Here is a 27730-nt window from a genome sequence, read left to right on the forward strand (position 1 = left end):
TATGACGGTTGCTCCTTGGTGGGCGGAGCGAGAGACTTTGGGGCCGCGGTACGCAGGCGCGTCAACGGTCCCCGGAGGCGCGCGCGCAGTGTAATTGTCAGGAAGGCTGTGTGCCGGTCGCGCTGGCCAAGGCTGGACCCGCCCGACTGTGCTGGCAGCTGCCTAGGCGAGAGCCGTCTGCGACCCTCGGTTCTGTTCTCCGTCGTTCCGGGGAACAAATCTGTCTCGAAACCGACTGATCCGTTCCCAGAAAGGGGACAAATATTCAAGACCGCTTTAACGTCCTTCCAGTGGACATCTAGCCCAGTCTCGGCGGCGTCCGCGGGTGGCGATTTTGCCAAGTGTCGTCACATTGGTAAGAGAATTTAGAACCGTTCGGTATCGCTGTTTTTAGACTTTTCATGTTGCCTTGGTTATTGGTTGTATAATATAGCAGTGATTGAGGACAACATTGGACCGAAATTACAGTGAAGTAGAAAGCATTGCTTACAGAAAAGGTCCTCGTATTGCCTTTTAAGAGAATTTTTCTTGTGGGGAAAAATGGTAGCTCTTAAACTTCCCTCTTGTACTTGTTTTCCTTGGCTGCGTTATCAGCTGATAGGCACTAAATGTATTTTGTACAGATCTTGGTAAATCGAGATTGTTAAAGATGAGGAATTGCAAATACCGAATGTTTGTCCAGTTTTGGTCCTTTGAGGTGTAGCCTAATCCTTATTTTCAAAGGAAAGTTTTAACATAGAGCGTATTTCACTTTTTATCTTTAAAAAGCTGTGCTTTCTCCAGCAAAATACGTAAACTGAAAACTAAAACAGTTAAAATCTAAATATCCGTTTTTGGTGTTTGAATATTTAGGAAATGTTTGCTGTACTTAAATCACTGCTCCCTGTTCCTACTCCACTTTTAGTATTTGTATCTAATATGGTACTTAGGGGTGTGTGTGTGACAATGCATTTACTATTTTTAATCTGATGTAAGTCTGTGTGTGTGTATGTGAGAGGCATTGCATTTACCGTTTTTAATCCGAAGTGTGTGTGTGAGACAATGCATTTACTATTTTTAATCCGATGTAAATCTGTATGTGTATGAGACAATGCATTTACTATTTTTTAATCCAGTATTAATCTGTTCGAAGACTACACAAAAGTCACTTAAGGGTAAAGTGATTTCTGGTATGTTATGGTTTAAAGTATTACATTCTGCCTGTTTTTGGTGAGTGGAATTTGTAAGGAATTAATGCCTTGACTACTATGATTTTTTGAAGTCATCATTTTTCCTCCCTAATCTTCCAGCTTTGTAGTAGCATGAGACTTTTTTCAAGGTGAATGTTAATTTTTGACACTTAAAAAAAAATAGTTGAATGCTTACTCAAGTGTAAAACCTGTGTTCTCTCGTATTTAAATCATAAATTACTGGTATCTCCACAAATATCTTGTTTACGTTAGGTCAGTGGTTTCCAATCTCTGCTGCGCATTAGAGAGGACTTTTAAAAAATTGCAATGCCCAGGCCACACCCATACTGTTTAAGTTAGATGTCTGGTAGTAGAAGCCAGAAATCAATAGTGTTTAAAGGTTCCTAGGTTATTCCAATCTGTAGCAAAGTTTGGGAGCCACTGCTTTTGTTTACTGAAGTCTTCTTTCAGATTTCTAACAATGTTAAATGAAAACATTAGCCTCTATCAACTTTATACGGTTTGTTCTTTCAATCTAGCATCCATACCTTTACGTGTGTCTGTCTACAAATAGTGTGTAGTATTTTCTTTTTTTTTGTTTGCTTTTGCCTTCAAAAGTTGAACATGAATAGATAGGAAATCAGCATTAGAACACTACAAACTAATTGTTACAGGCCAGATCCACTGATGGGTGCTCAGAAGTTCAAAATTTGAAGAGAAATGGGACATTTGCATAGTCTCAAAGTATGTCTTCTAAGAAAGGAAAAAATAGTAACTTTACAGTGAAAAACCTAGCAAACACTGTCACTATTCAATGATATGTTTACCACCACTAGTATTAAGACATAGTGACATCATGTACCTACAAACATGATACATGACTCGAGACAAGCAGAACATTTCCACAGTGTTCTTGCCTGGAATGCATAACCTCAGTCTTATCAAGAGAAAACATCAGGGCTTCCCTAATGGCTCAGTTTTAAGAAAGCTACCTGCCAATGCAGGAGACACCCATTTGATCCCTGACCCAGGAAGATCCCACATGCCTCAGAGCAATTAGGCTGGTGCTCTAGAGCCCGGGAGTTGCAGCTTCTAAAGTCCATGCACCTAGGGGCTGTTCTCCGCAACAAGAGAAGCCACTGCAGTGCAAAGTGCGCGTTGTGACTAGGCAGTAGCCCCCACTCACAACTAGAGAAAAGCGCAAGCAACAATGAAGACCAAACACAGCCAGAAATAAATAAAATTAATTTTTTTAAAGAATTTATTTAAAAAAAAGAAGGGAAAACAACAGACAAACCTAAACTGAGAGATGTTTTCAAAGCAACTGAAAGTTGAAAGTGTCCAGGTCATGAGAAACATGAAGTGGCACTGATTGGAGAAGACTAAGGAGATGTGATGACTAAGACTGGATCTTAAGCTGGATTCTGGAACCAAAAATGGACATTAATGGGTGTAACTGGTAAAATTCAAGTTAAGTTTGTAGTGTGAATATTATACTAATGTTCATTTTTTTAGTTTTGATAGTTGTGCTGTGTAAAATGTAGCATTAGGGGAAACTTGGTATGGGAGAACCCTACTATATTTGCAACTTTTCTCTGAGTCTAAAAGTTTTTCAAAATAAAAAGTTTTAAAATTCACATGAATGCTTTGATATTCTATATTATTTTGTATTTCTCTTTACCCTGAATTTATATTTGAAATTTGTCTGTTCATTAGATTAACTGTTGGCTTTATCCCATCGTTGATGTACATTGTAATTTGCATTTGTACATGCAATTTGCATTGATGTACATGTAATTTGCATTTCCCTAAGCGTAATGACATTGAACTCATTTTCATGTGCCTGTTGGCAATCTGAGTATCTTTTGTAAAGTGTTCAGTTCTTTGGGAGGAAATGGATATTTTTTAAAGCTTTTAATATTATTATCCTTCTAAAGTTGTTGTATCAATTTGTTACTTCTCCTGCCAGCAGTATATGAAAATGCCTGTTTCATTCTTGTTAGTTTCCATGCTCCCATGCTTATGGTAATTTGACAGTGAAAGAATGGAAATACAGTTTTCTTTGGTGATTTAGATTCAATATCCTTTCTAACTGTTCATAATATATTGTCTTACAGAAAAATGACTGATGGAAGAGACCGGGTAGTTGCTCTAGTGGACATGGACTGTTTTTTCGTTCAAGTGGAACAGCGGCAAAATCCTCATTTGAGGAATAAACCTTGTGCAGTTGTACAGTACACAGCATGGAAGGGTGGTGGGTATGTATCATAGTTATTCTTATAACTCTAAACTACTGTTTTAATCTCTGAGAATACATGGCACTATGCTAGGTCCTATTTTTGAGAGTTCTGAACTGCTGTGTTTGAGAATGAATAGTAGTATCAGTGGAACGTTCATGGCAGTCCAGAGGTTAAGACTTCACTCCAGTGGGTATGGGTTTGATCCTTGGTCAGGGAATTAAGATCCCATATGCTGTGGTGTGGCCAAAAAGTATTTTAAAAAATAGTAGAAGCATCAGTGGCCAAAAAGTTTCTACTATTATGTTTATAACCTAGTTGTCATGTGAAATTTTATGATCATGTGAAATTTTTATGATCATGTAATATTTTTGCTCCATGGCCAAAAAATTAAGGAAAAAAAATAGTAGCAACTGTGAGCAAAAGGTTTCTATTATGTTTATAACCTATTCATCATGCTAAATTTTAATTACTTTTGCTTATGATCATGTAATGTTTTTGCTCCCCTTTTTTCCCTAACCTTAGAATAGTTGCAGTAAGTTATGAAGCTCGTGCATTTGGGGTCACTAGAAACATGTGGGCAGATGATGCTAAGAAGTTATGTCCAGATCTTCTACTGGTACAAGTTCGTGAGCTCCATGGAAAAGCTAACCTTGCCAAGTAAGAAGAGAAGATGGTTTAAGGGGAGTGGAGGAGTTGGAAGCATTTCATCAGGCTAGGAGCTGATGTTTTCTAAGTTGTTTTATGTAAATGACATCTGAAAAGGTTCTCTTCAGTCAGCCAACTTTTTAGTGTGACATGAAAACAGACTTTAATATTGTGTTTTAGGAACAGTTGAGAATCATTATTATCTATAATAATATCTACTCTTAATACCTTTTCAGTTCCTTAAATGTTTAAAAATTGGTTATTGTAATTAAAACTTAACACCAGTTCCAATGTTCTCAGGTCAAAAGTCTGACGTGTTTGAAGTTATTAAATTGATTGTGAAACTTAAAAGAGTTTTCCCAGAGAAAGTTGAGTCAGATTTCACATTCTAGTGCAATATCTAGAATTATTTGCCAGAATTGAACAGATTCAAAGGTGCTGACCTTCTCTGTTTTGAACTGAGCTCTCTCCCCCAAGATTTTAGAAAGTTAGCCTCAGAATAGACATTAGTATAGGCATAGCCAAGTTAGAGGTAGATACAGGCCCCCACCATTATAATAGCTAGTATATATTGAATTCTAGTAGAGATGTTGAGAGATGTTTTCAAAGCAACTGAGTAGTTCCCTTTGAAAGTGTCAAGGTCATGAGAAACATGAAGTGTTTCTTCTAGTATATATTGAATCCTAATAGCTAGTATAGGTTGAACATGTGTCATATGCCAGGCACCGTGTGACATTTTTCACTGGCAGTGTCTCTTAAATCTCACATCATTATAAGGTAAGTTTTAGTATTATCCAACACACACACACACACACACACACACACAGATGAGGGGCAAGTTTAGAGAGGTTAAATTAAGTTCATATAGCTAAGAAGTAGAAGACTGAGGATTCATCTTTTTTTCATATCTCCACATTCTCACAGTACACTATACTGTGTGTGGTGGTGTGTGTAGGGATCATGCTTTGACTTGGGACTTGAGATATTCCTGATTTCACCTTTCAGAAGTCTAAAAGTAGAGTGTCATAGCCAACATCACATTGGAATTATTGCCAGAAAAAGAGACAGATTTAACTGAAGATTAATACTATTACTCTAAAGTAGAATTAATTTAGCTAATGGATATATGTTACATTGCATTGAATAGAATTTTATGCTGGCTGGGAAAGACAGTGTTATGTACTAGAAATATAGTTGACTTCAGAGTGTGATTTTGAAAAGCCATATGCCACCGACTTTATACTGGATCATTTATTTTACCCTTAAAATCTTCATCAAGTAATGAACAAAGGCAGTTTTAAAAAATTTAGGCATATGTTTAGACCAGAAAGTTATTAAGACCTGGATAATTTAAAATTATTTTAATAGTTAACTTGAGATGTCACATTATAAAAATAAAAATATGATTTGCAGAAACATATATGTATGTATATATATATACACTAAGTTTTTCAAGTATTTGTAAAAATATCTTGGAGTAATTTACTCAAGTCTATGAAGGAACCCCAACTACTGCATAAGAGCATCCTTTCCTTGGTCTGTATGTGAGTATATTATGCTATCATGCTCTTAGGTACCGGGAAGCCAGTATGGAAGTGATGGAGGTAATGTCTCGTTTTGCTGTAATGGAACGTGGCAGCATTGATGAGGCTTATCTAGACCTGACCAGTGCTGTGCAAGAGAGACTACAAAAGCTCCAAAATCAGCCTATCTCAGCAGACTTGTTGCCAACCACCTGCATTGAAGGGTTTCCCCAGGGGCCTACACCAGCAGAAGAGACTGTTGAGAAAGGTACTTCCATAGCATCAGTATCGCTCTGCTTCCTGCCTCTGGAGCCTGCTTTGCTTGGCCACACTGCTCCTCCTTGGATTCAGTGAAAGGAAACTTAACCTGCAACGTGAATGAATCTCAAGGACTCACATGGAAGGATAGACAAATTCTCTTATCTTTCCAGGTATATGGATATTGAGAAGCTGTGAAATCTGTAAAATCAAGTTTCTCCTTAAGCATAACTAGGGCAGGTTAAAGTTATCAGTAGAAGGCTGACTGAGCACTTCCATTGTTTGTAGGTTAATTTATATTATTAAAACGTGGTTCATAAGAAGGGTGAGCTTTATTAAGGGGACCTCAAAAACAGGGAGTTGAGTTACTCACAGGATGATGTCATCAGTGAGCTGCTCAAGGCCTCTCATTTTATTTGACTTATTTTATTCCTTTTCCTCTTCATAGTGATTCCCTTCACTCCCTTCCTACGCCACAAACCCTCTGGCACTCACTGACAGATCGTCTTAAATATGTATGTGTCTGTACAAATTGTACAGTGTTGCTTTGTACATGTGCTTTTTATTATTTTTGTTTATTTAGTTATTTTGATAATTTGTTATTATTTTTCATTTATTTTAGTATAGTCAATTTACTGTTATATTAATTTCAGGTGTACAACATAGTGATTCAATATTTTTATAGATTATATTCCATTTAAAGTTATTATAAAATAATGACTCTGTTTCCCTGTTCTGTATCATTTATTTTATACACAATAGTTTGTAACTCTGAAATCCATACCCCTAATTTGCCCCTTCCCCTTCTCTTTCCTCACAGTAACCACTAGTTTGTTCTCTGTATGTGAGTCTGTTTCAGTTTTGTTGTATTCATTCGTTTATATTTTAGATTCCACATATAAGTGATAACATACAGTATTTGTCTTTCTCTGACTTAATGTGTGCTTTTAAAACTTGGGCTTATTATATGATGTGTCCTTTTAAAACTTGTGTTAAAGTTTTAAAAGCACACATATAAGTGAAAAGATGTTCAACATCAATAATTAGTAGAGAAATGCAATGAGGTATCACCTCACACTGGTCAGAAGCGCCATCATCCAAAAAATCTCCAAATAAAAATGCTGGAGAGGATGTGGAGAAAAGGGAACCCTTGTATACTGTTGGTGGGAATGTAAATTGGTACAGCCACTATGGAAAACAGTATGGAGGTTCCTTGAAAGACTAAAAACAGAACTACCATATAACCCATCAATCTTACTTCTGGGGTATATACCCAGAGAAACCGTAATTCAAAAAGATACATGCACCCCAGTGTTCATTGCAGCACTATTTACAATAGCCAGGACATGGAAGCAACTTAAATGCCCATCATAAAGATGTGGTACATATATACAAACGAGTGTTACTCAGCTGTAAAAAAGAACAAAATCATGCCATTTGTAGCAACATGGATGGACCTAGAGATTGTCATACTGAGTGAAGGAAGTCAGACAGATAAATACATGATATGTGAAATTTTTTAAAAATTGATTTTTTTTTTTTTTGTGGAATAAAAAAAAAAAAAGGTACAAATGAACTTATCTACAAAACAGAAGTAGAGTCACAGATGTAGAAAACAAACTTGTGGTTAGCAGGGGATAAGGAAGGGAGGAATAAATTGGGAGATTGTAACTGACATGTATATACACTACTATATATAAAATAGATGACAGGAACGTGCTATGTAGCACCAGGAACTCTACTTAGTACTCTGTTAGGGCCCATATGGAAAAAAAATCTAAAAAAAAGAGAGTGGATATCGGTATTGAGACATGTATAACTGATTCATTTTGCTGTATACCTGAAACTAATACAACTTGGTAAATCACCTATACTTTTAAAAGTTTTTAAAAAAGATGCAGTTGAGTATTTAAATTGCATTAATGTGCTGTCAAACAATGTTTAAAAAAAAACTTGTGCTTCTTAATTACAAGATAGTGTTATGGTATTATAGATCTCATTCTTTTTAATTTTCTTTCATTGGTGGTTTTATAGATCTACCCATGTAGCTGTATTTATGTGTAATTGATTTTTAGAAAATTATTAGAAAATTATTTAGAAAAACTTAGTATTAGATAAAATTATTAGAAAAATTTTTAGAAAATTTTTGGGGGGCGCTGGGTCTTCATTGCTGCGTGGGCTTTTCTCTAGTTGCAGCGAGCGGGGGCTGCTCTTTAGTTGTGGTTCACGAGCTTCTCAGTGAAGAGGCTTCTCCTGTTGTGGAGAATGGGCTCTAGGATGCACAGGCCTCAGTAGTTGTGGCTTCCTGGCTCTAGAGCGCAGGCTCAGTAGTTGTGGCGCATGGGCTTAGTTGCTCTGCAGCATGTGGGATCTTCCTGGACCGGAGATCAAACCTGTGTCCCCTGCATTGGCAGGCAGATTCTTTACCACTGAGCCACGAGTGAAGCCCAATTGATTGCTTTTAATTGCAGTATAACCTATGGTATGGATCTACTATATTTATAGACCCTTCTGTTTATATGATGAATGTCCTTATTAATCCTCTTTTGGACCTATGCAAGGGTTTCTCTGAGTATTTTCAGGTGTGATTACTAGATCATAGGGTATACACATAGTTTCACTAAATATTGTCAAATTGCTTTCCAGAATTGCTGTAACAATTTGCCTGACCCCTTACAGTAAGCAAGAGTTCCCATTTCATCCCTATCCTCACCAGCAATTGGTATTATTTAATATTTTAAAATGTAACAGCTATAAAGGTGTACTTTATATTTTGGGGCTTGAATTAACTTATATTTCTCTACTAATTGAAGTTGAGCTTTTTTTCATATACTTGTTAGCCAGTCGAGTTTCTACTTTTATGAGTTTGTTTATTTATAATCGCCCAATTTTCCATTGGATTTCCTGCCCTTTTTTGTCGGGGGAGAAGTCTCCTGTATCCTAATGGTTGGTTCCTTGTCTGTTTTTGAACTTCAAACATCTTTTCCGAGGTCTGTCATCCATTAACTTTATTTATACTGTACTTTGTTGAACGAATTCTTTTAGTCCTTCCATTTTCCACCTTACGGTTTGTGCATTTTAAATTTCATTTTAGACATCCATTTCTACCATATGTTCCTAAAGACATTTTTCTAAGTTTTCTTCAATTTGCCTTATAGCTTATTTTTAGGTATTTCAACTATATGGAGTTTACCATTTTATTTGATTTAAAGTAGGGAGCCACCTTAATTATTCTTAGAGTAAGTCAGTTTTCCCAATAGTTATTTATTAATAATCCATTTTTCTCAACTTCTCATATATGTGAGTCTGTTTCTATAATAGCCCATTATAGTGTCTCCTTTTGCTTCAGAAACACATTGTTTTTATTAGTTTGTGGTATGTTATAATATTTGATAAGGACTTCCCTCTACTTTTGTTTTTCAAAATTGCTTGGCTATTTATGGGCCTTTATTGTTTGATATATATTTTAGAATGCATTAGTTGAATTCCTCAAGAAATTCTGGAAGTTACATTGAATTCACATTTTTATTTATTATTTTTTAATATTTATTTATTTAGCTGCACTGGGTCTTAGGTGCGACATGTGGGATCTAGTTCCCTGACCAGGGATCAAACCTGGGTCCCCTGCATTAGGAGCTCAGAGTCTTAGCCACTGGACCACCTGCGAAGCCCCTGAACTCACATTTTTAGAAAGGATAGTATCTTAGTGGTAAATTATCCCATCTATAAACATTTCACCAGCTTTTTAAGGTCTTCATTTATGTACCTTTTAGTGATTTTTATTTTTTAAAATGCGTTTTGTTGAAATGTAGTTTTTTTAAAATTTTGGCCCTGCTGGGTCTTCATTACCATGTGGGGTTTCTTTAGTTGCGGCCAGTGGGGGCTACTCTACAGTTGCGGTATACAGGCTTCTTATTGTGGTAGCTTCTCTTGTTACAGAGCACGGGATCTAAGGCATGCAGGCTTCAATAGTTGTGGCTCCTAGACTCTAGAGCACAGGCTCAGTACAAGGCACATGGGCCTTGCTGCTTCTGACCAACCAGGGATTGAACCTGTGTCTCCCACATTGGCAGGCGGATTCTTCACCACTGAGCTACCAGGGAAAGCCCTGTTAAAGTATAGTTTATTTACAATGTGTTATTTTCTGCCATACAGCAAAGTGATTCTTTAAGACATATATATTTCTTTTTCATATTTTTCCATCATAGTTTATCACAGGATGTTGATATAGTTCTCTGTGCTATACAGAAGGACCATGTTGTTTATCCATTCTCTGTATTGTAATAGTTTGTATCTGCTAATTGCAAACTCCCAATCCATCCCTGCCTCCTACCCTTGGCAACCACAGGTCTGTTCTCTATGTTTTCTCAGTCTGTTTCTGTTTTATAGATAGTTCATTTGTGTCCTACTTTATACTCCACATACCTTTTAGTAACTTTTAAATTATAATTTTTATGATACGATTATTTCTGCTTCTTCTGAAATCTGGAATCCAGTACGTTTCCCATTTTCTTTCTCATATAAACTTTGATATAATACACATAAAGTGTGTAAATGTAAGTGTACTTGAATGATTTTCCAAAGTAAACCCACTTGTATAAATAGAACCCAGATCAAAAAACATCAGAACTCTAGAAGCCACATTTGCTTGCCTCCCAGTTATTCTCTGTCCTCTCCCCTCTCTCCAATATAACAACTGTCCTGATTTCTATTTAACTTATTTTTGAAGTTTATAAAATTGAAATTATGCAGTATATACTTGAGTCTGGCTTCATTCACTCAACATTGTGAGATTCATCCATTCTGCTATATATAGTTGGGTTTGTGTAGTATTACATTGTATGAATATACCACAATTTACCCATGGATATTTTGTGGGTTTTTTTTTTCCAGTTTTGGACCACTAATAACAAGAGTTGCTATGAACATTTTTGTAAATATCTTTTGGTGAACAAATGTATGCATTCTGTTGAGCATGTGACTGACGTGCTCAGTTGTGGGGTTTGCCTGTATTCAGCCTTAGTTTGTGTGTACTCAGTGTTAGATACCCCCAAAAGTTTTCCAGAATGGTTTTACTGATTTATAATTCCACCAGCAGTATATGAGAGTTCTAGTTGTGCCACATCTTTGTCAACCCTTGCTTTTTCCTCTTTTGTGTTTTAACCACTTTGATGATTGTGATATCATATGTGGTGTTACCATGTTATGGTTTTAGTTTGCATGTTCCTGGTGTTACTGAAATTGAGCACCTTTTTGTAAGTGATGACCATTCTTTCATGAAGTGTCAGTTTAAGCACTTGCCCATTTTTCTTGGTTGTCTTATCTCATTCATCTATAGGACTTCTTTATGTATTCTGGATATGAATCATTATCAAATATATATATTGCAACATCTTATTGTTTGTGGCTTTTCTCTTTTTAAAACTTTTTTCACCATGCCATGTGATATGCAGGATCTTAGTTCCCTGCCTAGGGATCGAATCTGTGCCCCCTGTAGTGAAAGCCCAGCATCTTAACCACTGGACTGCCAGGGAAGTCTTGAGACTTTTCTTCTCTTTTTGAGGAAGGCCTGTATGGCTATGAACTTCCTTCTTGGGACTCCTTTTGCTGTATCTCAGATTTTGTATGGTTGTGTTTTGCTTTTATAATATTTAAAATAATTTGTTGTTTAAGGTTTTTTTTTATTTTGAAGACTGTATTCCCTTTTGAAAACCTGTTGAAAGCTATGGACCCTTGCTTGTCTCAGAAAAATGGGATACCTGCATATAAGAATTTTGCATGCAGTTTTCAGGAGATTTACAGACCCTCTCAAAACCTACACAGTTCAGAACAAGAACTGTTTATTACACATTACATTGGTTTTGTGGGGGGCAACTCATTGTTGAAGAGCTCTCTGGTGAAGATGATGGTGCATACCTTTGTTGGTGGTCAAACGTTACTTCAACTCAAATGGTTGTTCTATACCTATCTTTATTAACGTTTTTCTATAAAATGTCAGTGTTTTAAAGAAGTCTTATTTCTGTATGAGGAAAAAGGTGTTTATATATGAAGAAACAAGTTGCTTTATTGTGTCCAGTTTAAATATTAAGCTTCCAGATGTATTGATAACATCTTATTATTTAGTGTTCAGAATAATACAATGTCTAGGAAATGATTTATGGTGATATTTCATCTCATACTCCTGAGTCTTCATATGATGTGTGCAGCCAGAAAAAATCTGATAACAGAAATTAGCTGATCTAAGTGTATATATTCTCCCAGAAATTATTTTTCATGAATGTGACATATTTCAAAGCTAGGAAAACAATCCAGGTATCTGTGATGTTTTGATACTAAAGTTCCCATTCAACTTTACCATCCTGTCTCTTAATGGGTCCTATTCACCCATGTGCAACTTTGGGTTTTCTGTTTCTGAAATAATTGTGTGTGTGTGTGTGAAATTTAAGCAGTATGATTACTTAAAAATAATACTCAGAACTTGCCAGAGTGAAAACTTTCCCTTTGGGGCTTCTTTGTAACTGGTTTGTGTTAGCTAAAGAACTACTTTGTTTTCTCCTTTGCTTCCTCTTAATTCATTTCTTTCTAAGCAAATATTGAACATGTGAATGTACATAACAAGAAACAGTTGTGTAGTTGTAGTCATATAAAAAAATTATAAATCAGGGACTTATAAACTGTCAGGGACTTCCCTGGCAGTCCAGTGGTTAAGATCCATGCTTATGCTGCAGGGGCCATGGGTTCTATCCCCTGGCCCACGTGCTGCACAGCTCAGCCAAAAAGAAACAAAAAGAAGATAAAAATAAATTAATATTTAAAAACTTTTAAAATATCAGCTGCCAAAGTTGAGGAGCTGTAGGAGTTGGGATAGACTCCTTGCAGGCTTTGAAGAAGGAAGCTGCCATATTGCAAGAGGGCCTTTGGAGAAACTCCCATGTCTATGCTCTGAGAGCTGCCCTCTGCTGACAGCCAGCAGGAAAGAAGGACCACAGTCCTACAGCCACAAGATGATAAATTCTGCGAACAGCCAGATGGAGCTTGAAAGTGAAAGTGTTAGTTGCTCAGTAGCATCCAACTCTTTGCCACTCCTTGAACTGTAGCCCTCTAGTTTCCTCTGTCCACAGAATTCTCCAGGCCAGAATACTGGAGTGGGTAGCCATTCTCTTCTCCAGGAAATCTTCCTGACCCAGGGATTGAACAGGTCTCCTGCATTGTAGGCAGATTGTTTACCATCTGAGCCACCAGAGCTTGGAAGGCACTAATCAGCTCATGGCACAGAAGAAGGTACACCAGTTATCACTATAGGGACTTCTCTTTTGTATTAATAGTTATGGATCCTAGCGTTGTGGACCATAGCTAGAGTTTATCAGTTTAATCCTGAAGTTTTGGCACAAATTACCAGTGCTCACTCTTATGACAGTTCTAGTCAACATTGTACTAGAGGTTCAAGATGATGCAGTCAGTACAGGAGAAGAAATAAAAGATGTGAAGGAAGAAGGATATAGGAGACATGGCCATGTTTATAGAAAATCCTAAGGAATCTACCCGCCCCCCACCCCCACTAAAAGAACCTAGAATAACTGAGATTAGTAGGGTTGCAGGGGACAAAGTCAATGTGTAAAAATTTATAATATTTCTATATATTAAAATCTAAAATGGGAAGTTGAAATTTAAAAAGCAATGGCATTTGCAATAGCATTAAAACCATGAAATTATTAGAAATATATCTAACAATATATGTGGAAAAAAACAGTTCAACATATATGCAGGTCAAGCCCTAAGCTGGCCTGCAGATTTGTTGCATTTTCACCAAAATTCCAGCAGGATTTTACAGAAATTGACAAATTGATTCTAAAATTTAAATGGAAATGCAAAGGATGTGGAATAGTCAAACAATTCTAGAAAAAAACAATTTGTAAAACTTAACACTACCTGATTTTAAGGGCTAACTATAAATTTATGGGTACTTCCTAGTGATCTAGTGGTTAAGACTTTGTGCTTCCACAGCAGGGGGTACAGGTTTGATCCCTGGTGGTGTTGCCAAAAACAAAACAAAAGTTAAGGTGGCACAGGCAAGAATGGAAGAAATATGAATAAAATAGGGTGAGTTGCAACGGATATGTGGAATATGCTGAAATGGCCTTAGTAACTAGATAACTGCAATTGTTGTGTTAGTCGCTCAGTCGTGTCCGACTCTGCGACCCCATGGACTGCAGTCCACCAGGCTCCTCTGTCCATGGGATTCTCCAGGCAAGAACACTGGAGTGGGTTGCCATTTCCTTCTCCATAGATAGCTACAATGAAGGGGAGTAAACGAAAAGAAGTCAATATTATATTTTAAACCTTTAAGAAACAGGAATTTGTTTGGGAAAGAGAAACTTTGGGGAGGAAGATATAAAGATTGACTTTAGTAACATTTTGTTTGATACTTTAATGAAAAATTCAAGAGGACTTTTTCTGTAGGGAGGTAGAAATAATGGATTAAAGTTTTAAGAATTTGGGGAAGGAGCTTAAGATTTGCATGTACTCAGCATAAGCAAATTGAAACATAATCCAGTACCAGTTCACTGAGAGAAAAGGTATCTATACAGAGAAAAATGTTGCTCAGTATCCACGGTTAGGGCGTTAGAGGAGGAAGACAGGTTAGCAAAGGAGAGAAACAGCAGTTGGAAAATAGTTGAAAAATACTTCCTTCTATGTGCTCATCTTCCTCCTCATCTCATATATATGACCCTTCACTCTACCTCTTCAAGATACTCTATCTTCTTGCCTTGTTCATAGTTCATTTGTGTGTGTGTGTGTGCTCAGTCATGTCCGACTCTTTGCAACCCTTTGGACTGCAGCCTGCCAGGATTCTCTGTCCATGGGGTTTTTCAGGCAAGAATACTGGAGTGAGTTGCCATTTTCTCCTCCAGAGGATCTTTCCAACTCTGGGACTAAACCCACATTTCCCACATCTCCTGCGTCTCCTGCATTGCAGGCAGATTCTTTAACGCTGAGCCATCAGGGAAGCCCTCACTTCAGCCTCTTTAAACCAGCATGTGTATATTTCTTAACTTTCTTGTTAAATAATGCTTTTAAAATGTTTTTCCAAAACTCACTAGTCCTAAACTGGATAATAAGATATTTTCAAGGCTCTAAGTACAAAGCTACATCTAATTTAAATACTTTGTCAAGAGAATAAATCTTCTAGCGGCTCTGATTAGATTTAAGCTATTCAACTGGAACCAGCCTGTAAAATACAGATGTGCTAACTTAAGTTTATACTGAAGCGTGAGCTAATTCTGAATAATTTCTAATTGAGTAACTTAATAGAATTCTTGGTGGCATGCAAGGGAAGTTGGAGGAAGAAAGTTCAAAACTGGAGAGAGCAAACAGAAGTACTTTTAAATCATTGCTCATAAAAGACAATACAAAATATTTGTTGGTTATTGGAGCTTACAAGGTTCAGCATAGGCTGGAAATTAAGGCTGCTGGACTTGGTATGAGAAATTTCTCTGTTGTGATACTGAGTAGTCTTCTAAAAACATACTAAAGTACCTGAAATCTAAGCATTTCTGCATTAGATTACACAATTAAATAAAACCCTGATTTTAAAAAAAATGTCTACCTGTGACCTCTCGACTTTTTCAGAGGAAAGACGAAAACAAGGCTTATTGCAGTGGCTTGATTCTCTTCAGACTGAAAGCACCAGCTCCCCAGACCTACAGCTCACTATGGGAGCAGTGATTGTGGAAGAAATGCGAGCAGCCATCGAGAGTCAGACCAGTTTTCAGTGTTCTGCTGGGATTTCACACAATAAGGTGAAGGCTAATAGTAGATTTCAAAGAGAAACACAGATATATCTATAGTTAAACACAGGGATAGAAACAAACACAAACTTAAAGAAAAAACAACAATAAAACATAGCCGGGATAGACAGGAGTGGGGCATTTTTTTTAAGTTTTTTTTTTTATGGTGGACTATGTAGTCTTTATTGAATTTCTTATAATATCGTTTCTGTTTTATGTTTTTCTTTTTTTGACTTTGAGGCATGTAGGATCTGAGCTCCCTGACCGGGTATCAAACCCACATCCCCTATGTTGGAAGGAGAAATCTTAACCGCTGGACCTCCAGCAGAAGTCCCTGAGTGGGGCATTTAAACCATTACACATCTTTGAAATGGGTCCCTCTTTAAACTTCACATTGAAGACAAAAACCTAAGTCATTCTTCAACGTGAGAATTGACGTTGCACATGTACTTTCCTAAGAAACAGGCTGAAAATTTTGCTGGAAATGGTTATTTACATAGTTGTAGCCACAATATTTCCTTAATGATTGAACTATGCAAAGAAAGGAGGAGGTGGGAATTCCTTGGTGATCCAGTGGTTAGAACTTGGCACTTTCACTGCCCAGGGCCTGGGTTCAATCCTTGGTTGGGATTGAACAAAGATCCTACCAGCCTGGAAGTGTGGCAAAAAAAAAAAGAGAGGCTAGTCTTTCTATTTTATATATGAACCTATTCCTTTTCTTTTTACTTGCTGAATATTCTAGTATTATCTCACTTCTGTGGTGTTACTAGGTATTCTCTGCCTTTTTCTATTCTTTCTAATTAAAGTACAATTTGGCCCTGGGATCTTCATCCCCTTTGGTCTAGGCTTAGTCATTGGGGTAGCTGATTTTCCCTGGTTACTACCTTCTCTCCCTTCCTCAAGAGGAGGAAACTTCGGCACTGTGCAGCTTGTGGGATCTTAGTTCCCTGACCAGGAATTGAACCCAGGCCCTCAGCAGTGAAAGCACTTAGTCTTAACCACTGGACCACCAGGGAATTCCCAAGAAGAGGAAAGTTGCCAAATTACCTAGTAGAGCTTTGGGAGGTTTTTTTCCTGGATAGGTAGAGGGAGAGGAAACAAAAATCTCAGTGTGGTAATTTAAACTAAATATGATCTAGTAGAAGTTTTAGAGAATCTCTTCCATGAATGTGAGGTAATTTTATATTTTTTCCTACCAATTATAATTTGTGAAATGATACCACTGAAGTACCTTATTCTTTGAAAAGACTTCTCATGGGTGTTTTTCATTTTGAAGTCTTATTTAGTATAAGAAGATGTTTGCTATTGGATGATGATTTTGAGCCCAGTCTTTCTCACAGATACTAAATGATGGTAACCTGTATTAAACTGGGACTTAAAATGGACTGACCATTAATCAGTAAATGTCTTTAAGTGGGGTAGAGCAAAATGAGTTTGTTTTAGCATTTTCATATGGACACACTAAGAAATGCCTCTTAAGTCTCTTCTGTAGCTTCTTTGGTCTTTACCCTCTTGAAGTAGGAGAACCTTAAGGAACAGATGAGGGTGGAAAAAACTACTAAAGGAAAACTGAGAATGGAAGATGTGGGAAGAACAATGAGGATAATGATAGTGGTTCATGATTTCCACTGTGGATGTTGTTGGACACCCAGGTTTGGAGATGTCTTGAGTTTCTGGTTCTGTTTTTGTTTTTAATGTGGAAACCACCAGTTACAGCCCTTAAGCTGTGCCTTGTGTGTGAATGTGGGTATGTGTGTATATTAATATTCACCGTGTGTGGGTGTTGACAGTAATGAGATTTTTACGCTTTCCATGCTCCAGATTCTGGCAAAACTGGCCTGTGGATTAAACAAGCCCAACCGGCAGACCCTGATCTCACATGGGTCAGTCCCACAACTCTTCAACCAAATGCCTATTGGCAAAATGTAAGTATTCAGGGAGCACCTCAGATTTCACTCCTCCATCTATGTGAAGGCCCTCTCTGGTTGTAGTTTCTTCTGTTCCTGAAGAATTGGAGCCAAGGAAAACAGGTACCATGGAGACAGGAGGGAGATGACCCAAAATTTTGCAAACACACTGAGATTTCTTTTCTTAATGAACCTTTAACTCCAGATTATCTGTGGAAGATACTTAATCCTGAATTTTAAAAAAGGAACTGATTTTTAGCCATATGTTTAACTTCCTTCTAGGTTTTTTATTAAAACCTATTACTAAATAACAAATAGGAATTTTAATTCTTTCCTTTTTTCTAATATCATAGCAAGCCATTCAGAGCTAGTGAATTGTTCCCAAATAAAATTAATAACTAGGCTGTGCATACCAATTGGGTGTCCTTGACAAGGGCTTATAATATTGTTGCAGGGACACAATATAACAGTTCAGAGCAACAGTGAAAGCCCTGTAGTCCAGACTGGAACTGCTGAATGAGCTGTACAGGGAGTCACCCAAGTTCATAAAAGGCACCTGAGAGGACGTAAGGGCGTGGGGATTGTTTTCAGATTTGGCACCATTTGGAGTCAGATGAGAATGCAAGAGAAAAACCAATTTGGAGAATGTTTTGAACACAAAAGGGGAAAGTATAAGGTATTTTCAGTGAACAGGACATGACCTAGGACCATATTGAGGAAAATAAGTAATGGAAAAAGGACTGAACAGATAGGTTAAGGACAGATTATTAGACATCTCAAAGGCTAGGCTGAAAAATTACTATATTCATAAATACAAAAGGTTTTAGCTATTGAAAGGATTTGTTTTGGGAGGTGGAATTTGAATCCATAAATGGGACAGGAGATCCTATACAATTGAAAATTTTAATATACAGTTGATTTGATAACCGCTTAATGACTTTATCCTTGTTTTTATGCTATGGTTACTCTTCTTCCTAGGCCCTAACTCCCAGAGTATTGAATTTCCCAGTCATCTAGTCTTATTCTAGAAAATCAGTAATTTACAGGACCAGTATGTGTTGTCATTTTCCCTGAATCTTCTGGAGAGCTGCTTACAGAAAAAATGTTTTATATGTACTGCTTACTAGATATTGATGATGTTAGTTACAAATGTATTGTCTTTTGTTGTTTTTGTTAGCCGTAAGCTTGGAGGAAAACTAGGGGCCTCTGTCATTGAAATACTGGGGATAGAATACATGGGAGAGCTGACCCAGTTCTCTGAATCCCAGCTCCAGAGTCATTTTGGGGACAGGAATGGGTAAGTGATTCCTGAAACTGTTGAGTCGTAACTTTTATGGACACGCTAAATTCAAATGTAGACAAAAGCATCAGGTAAAATATAGACCTATTAGGTTAACATTCACTCCTTCAGGTAACTGCGTTGATCCTTTTGTTTTAAAATATTAGATCACTATAGGCTATCAGTCTAGTTTTTTTTTTTTTTTCCCTTCATGTACCTAACTAACTAGGTTGGTAGAAAGGAACTCTTACTTTGAAGCTTAGTTATAAACATATATGTGTGCTAAGATGCTGTTATTCCTTTAAGATCCTTGTATTTAGGCTTAATAAGTACCAAAAAAGCTTGGGGATGTGAAATCCTGTAATTTGATTGGTACTTTTCCAAAAATAGAAATGATGACTTGACCTTAGAAAGCATAATCAGAATTCTTCTCCTGAGCCAGTTTATCATACTGGAATTCATGGGGAAGGGCAAGATTCTGTGATGTACTTAATTTTGAATAGATTTTTCTTTTTTCATGAAAGGGATAAAAGGTTTAGTATAATATAGGTATTTTAACAAGAATAATCATTTGCCTTCACTTTAAAGTTTTGTGTTGGTTTTATTAGATCTTGGCTATATGCCATGTGCCGGGGGATTGAACATGATCCAGTTAAACCCAGGCCAATAACCAAAACCATTGGCTGCGGCAAGAACTTCCCAGGAAAAACAGCTCTGTCTACTCGGGATCAGGTGGGCAGACATTCCTGACAGAACATTGTCTCTTTTAAGGGAATTGGTGGGTAGGTTTTGGTAGCTGTGCAAACTTAAGTGGAACCTTTAGGTTGTAAAATATGTAGGAAACAGAAGGGGTTTTGTGTTGAAAATTGATGAGTTTCACTTGGGATTTTTATTATTTTTTTCCCTTTCTTCATCTAAAAAGAAATAGAATGGAACTGACTGAAGTTTGAAATGGAATTACTCCATTGGATGAAATTACTCCAATGGATGAAAACTTAGGAAGCCAGGATATCGTGCCTCAAGTTTGTGTCTTTTTTCCTCAGAGCTGGAACATGCCTGAAGTTCACCTAATAGCATGCCAGCAAGAAAAGAAAGTAAAAACTCCTAGATTAGGGCAGGTCAGAGTTCTGAAGATTTCTATCATCTGGTGATTCTTATGGGGGAGACTTTGTTGCACACTTCCATTTTAGGGAGAACTGAACAAAATGATCATTTGTGTGTGCTAAGTCGCTTCAGTCATGTCTGACTCTTTGCGACCCTATGGACTGTGGCTGGCCAGGCTCCTCTGTCCAAGGGATTCTCCAGTCAATAATACTGGAGAGGGTTGCCATGCCTCCAGTATCTTCCCAACTCAGGGATCAAACCCATGTCTCTTATGTTTCCTGCACTGGCAGGCAGGTTCTTTACCACTAGTGCCATCTGAGAGTTCTGTAATAAACCTAGTCTTTAAATGAAAGATTAAAATCTCAATACTTTTTTTAGGTACAGTGGTGGCTTTTGCAGTTAGCCCAGGAACTAGAGGAGAGACTAACCAAGGACCGCAGTGCTGTAAGATTTTCTTTATTGCTTGGGTGAGCTTTGGGACATAAATACCAGCATGGAGTAGAGAGAAGATACAAAAAGATAGCAGCTAGAAAGTGTTAAGATATCTTTTATCTTTTCCCATAAAACTGCTGTAAAACTCAATATGATTTTCAAAAACCTAGATCTGTGAACTACTGACTACTCCTGTCTCCTTCATTACCATTTGCTTTTACATTTTTGTATATTATCTAAATCCTACTCCAACTCTGAATATGCAGTAGATCTTCATTAGAGTACAGAACTGTTAAGCAGGACATTTAGGGATTGGACTGTAAATTATTGTTTTAACACAGTCCATGTGACAAAGTATTCAGTTTTAGAGACAGTCTTAAGGCAAAGATTAAACATATGATTAGTTTATCTTCTCTCTTTAAAAAAAAACCTATTGAGATATATATATATATACACATATATTTACACACCATCAAATTCACCCATTTACAGTATAAAGTTCAGTAGTTTTTGTATATTTCAGAGTTCAACTATTCTGTAATCAATTTAAGGACATTTCCATAACTCAGAAAGAAATCCTGTACCCACTAATAGTTATTCCGCCAGCCCTAGGCAATTCTAGCCTGCTTTCTGTCTGTATAGATTTAGTATTCTGGAAATTTCATATCTGTACAGTAATCTTATATGTGGCCTTTTGTGACTGGCTTGAAATCTTTAACATGTTTTCAAGGTTTACGTGTATTGTAGCATCTATCAGTCCTTTATTCCTTTTATGACAATAATATTCTACTGAATGGATATATCACATTTTATTTATCAGTTCATCAGTAAATGGATATTTGGGTTGTTTCCACTTTTTGGCTATTGTAAGTAATGTTGCTGTGAACATTCATGTACAGATTTCTATGTAGACATGTTTTCACTTCCTTTGTATACATATCTGGGAGTAGAATACTGAGTCACATGGTAACTGTTTGTTAGCACATCAGGCTCTCGTTGCATTGTTTTATACTCCCAGCAATGTAAGAGGCTTCTAATTTCTCTATATCTTTGTTTAGTTGCTAGGTATAAAATGGTTTTCAGGTGCGTATTGACTGTTTTCTGATTTTATTTGGAGAAATACCTGTTGAGATCCTTTGCCCATTTTTGAAATGAGTTGTCTCTTTATATTGAGTTTTAAAACTTCTTTATATGTTCTGGATAAAAATCCAGTGTCAAATATATAATGTACAAATATTTTCTCCCATTCTGTGGATTTTCTTTTCATTTTCCTGATGTTATTGCTTGATATGTCCTCTTCTGTTGAAACATCAACTAAGTATATACTATCAGGAATCATCTGTAATTAACTGTCTGCCCCCCTTTAGTGGAAGTGGTGGTAAATGTTTGGTTTTTGGTTGTTTTTGTTTAGTCACTAAGTCGTGTCCGACTTTGCAACACATGGACTGTAGCATGTCAGACTCTTCTGTCCTCCACTACCTCCCAGAGTTAGCATCACTGACTCAATGGAGATGAATCTAACCATCTCATCCTCTGCCACCCTCCTCTCCTTTTGCCTTCAAGCTTTCCCAGCATCAGGGTCTTTTCCAGTGAGTCAGCTCTTTGTGTCAGGTGGCCGAAGTATTGGAGCTTCAGCTTTAGCATCAGTATTTCCAATGAATGTTCGGGATTGATTTCCTTTAGGATTAACTGGTTTGATCTCCTGCTGTCCAAGAGACTCTCAAGAGTCTTCTCCAGCACCACAATTCAAAAGTATCAATTCTTCAGTGCTTCGCCTTCTTTATGATCCAACTCTCATATCCCTACATGACTACTGGAAAAACCATAGCCTTGACTATACACATCTTTGTTGGCAAAGTCATGTCTCTGCTTTTTAATATGCTATTTAGGTTTGTCATAGTTTTCCTTCCAAGAAGCAAGCATCTTTGAATTTCATGGCAGCAGTCACCATCTGCAGTGATTTTGGAGCCCAAGAAAATAAAATCTATCACTGCTTCCACTTTTTCCCCATCTATTTGCCATGAAGTGATGGAACCAGATGCCATGATTTTAGTTTTTTGAATGTTGAGTTTTAAGCCAGCTTTTTCACTCTCCTCTTTCACCCCCATCAAGAGGCTCTTTAGTGCCTCTTCACTTTCTGCCATTAGAGTGGTATCATCTGCATATGTTGTTGATATTTCTCCCGGCAATCTTGATTCCAGCTTGTGCTTCATCCAGCCTGGCATTTCGCGTGATGTACTTTGCATAGAAGTTAAATAAGCAGGGTGACAATATATAGCCTTGATATACTCCTTTCCCAATTTTGAACCAGTCTGTTGTTCCATGTCTTGTTCTAATTGTTGCCTCTTGACCTGCATACAGATTTCACAGGAGGCAGGTAAAGTGGTCTGGTATTCCCATCTCTGGAAGAATTTTCCACAGTTTGTTGTGATCTATGCAGTCTAAGCTTTAGCGTAGTCAGTGAAGGAGATGTTTTTTCTGGAATTCCTTTCTCTGTAATCTAACAAAGGTTGGCAATTTGGTCTCTGTTCTTCGGTAGGTAACATCAAGAGGTTGTGCTATGGGCCTGTTTGATGTTGCCCACTAGGTGTCGCTCCGTTTTCATCTCTTTATCCTCTGATAGTCTGACCTCATGTCCTGTCATCTCCCCCTCACTTATTCCACTAACAGCCTTCACTCTGCTGGCCTCTTCCCCGTTTATTTAACACACCAAGTAAATTTCACCTTCACTTCCTCACCAGTTCCTCTATCATATCCAGCAGCCTCTGTCACTCTCTGCCTTACTCTGCTTTCTTCGATTGCACTTTGTAGTCATTTCTATTACAAGCCTACTTGTTTATTATATGTAGCTCCTACTACAAGATAAGATCCTCCAGGGCCTGGACTTTATTTTGTTCTCTCCTTTATCTCTAGATAGTGCCTGATACAGTTATAGTTAACTGATTTTAGTCAACAAGGACTTCTTTGTAGTTGTGATTTGTATTCTCTTGAGATATATACAAACCTGAATAAGCTGTATTTACAAAATCCACAAAAATACAAAATGTATTTTTACCTAAAAATTAGTTGCTACTTTTGATTTTGAGGAGTCCCTGTGTATACTTGTCACCTTATTGCCTCTTGGCCTTACTTTCTTAGTTGGCTTTGCATCAACAGGATTCATATACTTAGATTTCACTGAAAAGTGAGTCAGTGATCTTGCTTTCTAGAGGCAAACTCACTACCTGTGTATCTTCTATAGATGGGCTGTAAGGAGGGGCTAGTAGAAACTTCTCTTCTTGAGTATGAGAGCATCAGAGAGGTTAAAGAAGAGATCCACTACTCAATCCTGACCCCCTTTCAATGACTTATGTGAACTCTTCCTTCAGTCACAGAATATAGTACTATAGACCTTTGTATAATCTTCCTGCATGGGTACCACAAAAGAACAGTTAGGAGAAACCATTTTCATTTATTCTGTCAAAATATCCTAGATACTCTAATACTCTATCACCGAAATTATGTCTTCTCCAGTTACTTAGAAACAGCACAAATATTTTAAAAATTAAACCCTATTTCCAAACCATTCTGCCACCCTGATTCTTTTCTCTCACACAGTTCAGTATTAGAATCCAGCTGTTCAAGGTAACTTTAGTTCTGTCTCAATCCTCTTACACCCACAGAACTACAGGGTGGCCACTCAGCTGGTCGTGAGCATGCGCATACAAGGAGACAGGCGTTTCAGCAGCTTGCGACGCTGCTGTGCCCTCACCCACTACGATGCTCACAAGATGAGCCATGATGCATTTGCTGCCATCAGGAACTGTAACACTTCAGGAACCCAGACTGAATGGTGAGTTTCCTTCTAGCTCATCTTCGTTTGAAACTCATACCCTGTCTTTATTTAAAATTAGTGAGTATATAAGCTTTCCAGTTGGGGTAGGTTCTTTGTAGCAGGACCTGTTACAGAGAGGGGTGGTCATGCGTTAAGGGAGAGAACACAGTAGAAATACCAGAAACATGGTGCAGCCTCTTTGTCTACATTTGGTGCCTTCCAGTGCCCAGGGGTGAGAGGCAGACTGAACCAATACTACCCTTTCTGATACTAAAATTATGTTATAGTCAGGGGAACAACCAGTTGTACCTGGGAGTGTAGAACTCCAAGTTTTAGAGAACTTCTCTCTCAACTGTCTGATTTTTGTCTTTTAAAATCATTCTCCTTAAAAAAAAAACAAAAATCATTCTCCTTGATAATGAAAATGACCTGTATTTACCAGTAATCTCTATCTCACATCCCAACTCAGTTACAAGCTCCACTGGTGTAATACCAAATGTCATAATAATAAATTTCACTTCTGCTGGCCATTAAAAATAGTCAGCTTTGTTTGGGAGTGTGTTCATTTACTGTTCAGATAGCAATGATTTTCAGTATTGGAATCCTATCATTATTTAACATAGCCTCTTAAATTGTAAAAGTATTCCAAATTCACAAGGTAAATATATTAATAATATGTGAGAGATAAACTGGTTGTTTATTATAGATCTACATTCGAGATTATAAAAAGAAAGTTAGCCATCTTAAGTTATTGCTTATCTGAATATATCACTCTCTAAAGTTAGAGTCTTCGTAATACTTAGAAGACTTACTTACTTGAAGAATACTTACTTCTTGGTATACTTGTTATTTACAAAGACTCTAATGAGAAGTAAATTATTCTAAGTAAAGAATGAAGACTATTTATTTTCAAATATTGAGTGCTTTTACTGAACCAAATGATAATTGTGATACTATGTTCACATTAAACCTTATAAACTGACAGATTATAATAAATTTCACCAACAGTATAAAATATATTGGCAGGGAAGCATAACAGTATCTGATTATAAGACTCTCCCAAAGCATGAAAGAGAATAGTGAGATACTGTCATAATAATCTTAAAATAGCATTGACCCTTTACCTCATTGAGGGACTAAACCTGTGAATAAAAGCACATTTTCATCTTCTGAAATTCAACTTCTGTGAAAATTTATTTGGGTAATGAGACATAATGAGGAACTTTATGACAGAAATTTCTTGAAGTATTTCTGAGACTAGGCGAGGTAATCAAAAGCAGTTGTGAAATTTCATCTTCTAGATAAATTCCAGAGTTGTAAATCTATCAGAGTTCAGGTGCTGTTTAAAAACAGAAGACTGTATAGAGCATTTTTCTTGAAGTCTTTCCAGTCTGAATATTTTAAAACTTTTTGGTAGCTCTAGATAGTGTCTTGCCTCAACCCTGAATTTCAGCAGCTGTGAAGCAGTATCATGAAAACAGTAAACCCACTTGTCAGGGGAGTCAACTTACACATCCTACTTGCTGGGTATTCACCAAAGCCAGTGGTTCTCAGGGTGTGGTCCTAGACCGCAGCCTCAGCATCACCTGAGAACTTGTTAGAATGGCAGATTCTCCACCCATTCCAGGTCCGCTGAACCCAGCATACCCCCTTTTGTGGCAGAACCAGGGTCCCAGTCATTTAGAAACTTACTGTGACCTGCTGCTAATCTATTCTTTCACTTTCTATACAGGTCCCCTCCCCTTATAATGCTTTTCCTCTGTGCTGCCAAATTCTGTTCCTCTACCCCTTCACCTGGTCCAGACATCACCATCTTCTTGAGCAGTGACCCAAGTTCTCTGCCAAAAGTGCCAATCACCAGTTCAGAAGCGAAGACCCAGGGAAGTGGCCCAGCGGTGACAACCCCTAAGAAAGCAACCACTTCTCTGGAATCATTTTTCCAGAAAGCCGCAGAAAAGCAGAAAGTCAAAGAAGCTTCACTTTCTTCTCCTACTGCCACTATACAGGCCCCCATGAGCAATTCACCATCCAAGCCCTCATTACCTTTTCAAAGCGGTCATACTACAGGAACCGAGCTCTTTAACCAGAAAAGTCTGCTTCTAAAGCAGAAGCAACTAACTAATCCTTCAGTTTTCTTCCCTCCACAGAAGCCACAGTCTAGTCCTAAAGAGTTACCAAACTGTTTTCCATCAGAGAATCCAGATTGTGCCCCTAACTGTGAAAAGATGTTGAAGCTAGGATCCCCCAAGACAACTCCCACAGAGATGGATTTGGCCCAGAACAGCCTCAGTAGCCACACTTCTTTAACTTCCACATCTGCTCTGGAGGTGGCTCAGAAGGCAACTATGACCTCCAGTCTTCTGGCTGCTGAGGACCAAGTGCCCTGCGAAAAGTGTGGTTCTCTGGTACCTGTGTGGGACATGCCGGAACACTCGGACTATCACTTTGCATTGGAGTTACAGAACTCCTTTTTGCAGCCCCACTCCTCAAACCCGCAGGTTGTTCCTGCCAGTTCTCCTCAAAGCAAAAGAAATCCCAAAAGCCCTCTGGCCTCCAATAATAAACGGTCCAGGCCTGAGGGCATGCAGACCCTGGAATCATTTTTTAAGCCATTAACACACTAGTGCTGCCCTCAGGCTTGCTGCAGGGTGTTAATATTTTATCTGTAACCTGCGAGGTGGGAGTATGTTCACTTCTCAAGGAGACTTATAACTTCATGAAATTTTTAATAAGAAAAATAATCCAGATCTTGAGTTATGGCTCCCATCTCTTTATAGGCATGGATTCAAATCCTATTGCTGATAAGGATGTAAAAACTCATCTTTCAGATCATAACTGTTTTGAGTTTTTAATTGTTAGTCTTTAAGGAAGCAGTGTCAGTTTAGAATGCCTGAGCCTCTGAGCCTAAGAGATCTGGTTCCAAACCTGGCTTTGCCTCTTGGAATATGTCCTCAAGACCTTGTCCAGGACCTTGTTACTCTCAGTGTGACTTTGAGGAGGAGCAGCAGCAGCACAAGGGAACCTGTTAAACATAATCTCAGCCTTATCCCCACCCCTGCTGAATCTGTGTATTAATGAACTTGAGAAATGAATTTGATCTAGAAGATAATAACTATCCTCTGGGCAATGTCATTTCCTTAGACCCTAAATACACATTTAAGAGGGAAGTGCTTGGGCCTTCAGGGTCACCGCCCTGTTCAGCTCTTTCCTATTCAAGTGTGATTAGCCTAGGGTTTTAAATGAATTATTGTAGCTTTTTGCACTTGTCTGTTTATATTACTGTATACTTACTCTGCCTATGTATAGAAAGTCAGCTGTGGCTTTTCTGATGTGAGACATGTTGATTACACGGAGAAGCCAGCTGAAGGTGAACTGAGTGATGGGGGCATAAGGTACATGTACTCAAACCAGTACTTTTAGGCTTATTTTAGCTTATTTATAAATTGGGTACTTATAGTTTGAAGGGGGAACATTTGAAAACCACTGTGTCTAGCAAATTAGTTCTTCCTCCAAAAATACTTTCCACTTTTGTGGCAGTTAAGTATCTAATAAAAGACATTACTTACCATGT

The 27730-nt window shown here is 37.7% G+C and overlaps 1 protein-coding gene and 1 non-coding gene across 2 annotated transcripts; one reads left to right on the forward strand and one right to left on the reverse strand.

Moving 5' to 3' along the window:
- Nucleotides 1-108: 108 nt before the first annotated feature.
- POLH (DNA polymerase eta) lies at nt 109-27729 on the forward strand. Its single transcript, XM_065911911.1, has 11 exons — nt 109-355; nt 3287-3427; nt 3932-4066; nt 5628-5845; nt 15466-15635; nt 17445-17548; nt 18708-18827; nt 19418-19541; nt 20292-20357; nt 24008-24177; nt 25892-27729. Exons 2-11 carry the CDS (start codon nt 3291-3293, stop codon nt 26781-26783), a joined length of 2136 nt encoding a protein of 711 aa, XP_065767983.1. The 5' UTR covers nt 109-355; nt 3287-3290; the 3' UTR covers nt 26784-27729.
- TRNAE-UUC (transfer RNA glutamic acid (anticodon UUC)) lies at nt 16567-16639 on the reverse strand. Its single transcript has one exon. It is a non-coding gene; the product is annotated as a tRNA-Glu (tRNA).
- Nucleotide 27730: the final 1 nt, after the last annotated feature.

Source organism: Muntiacus reevesi, chromosome 20 (genome assembly GCF_963930625.1).
Source record: "Muntiacus reevesi chromosome 20, mMunRee1.1, whole genome shotgun sequence".
In the NCBI taxonomy this organism is placed as follows: Eukaryota; Metazoa; Chordata; class Mammalia; order Artiodactyla; family Cervidae; genus Muntiacus; species Muntiacus reevesi.

Bases quoted from the DNA above. Each gene is read 5' to 3' on its own strand.
- POLH (XM_065911911.1), top strand. From the start codon at position 3,291: ATGACTGATGGAAGAGACCGGGTAGTTGCTCTAGTGGACATGGACTGT. The intron at 5,846-15,465 runs GTACTTCCATAG...CGACTTTTTCAG, and splicing joins AGAAGAGACTGTTGAGAAAG to AGGAAAGACGAAAACAAGGC. The intron at 20,358-24,007 runs GTAAGATTTTCT...TTACACCCACAG, and splicing joins TAACCAAGGACCGCAGTGCT to AACTACAGGGTGGCCACTCA.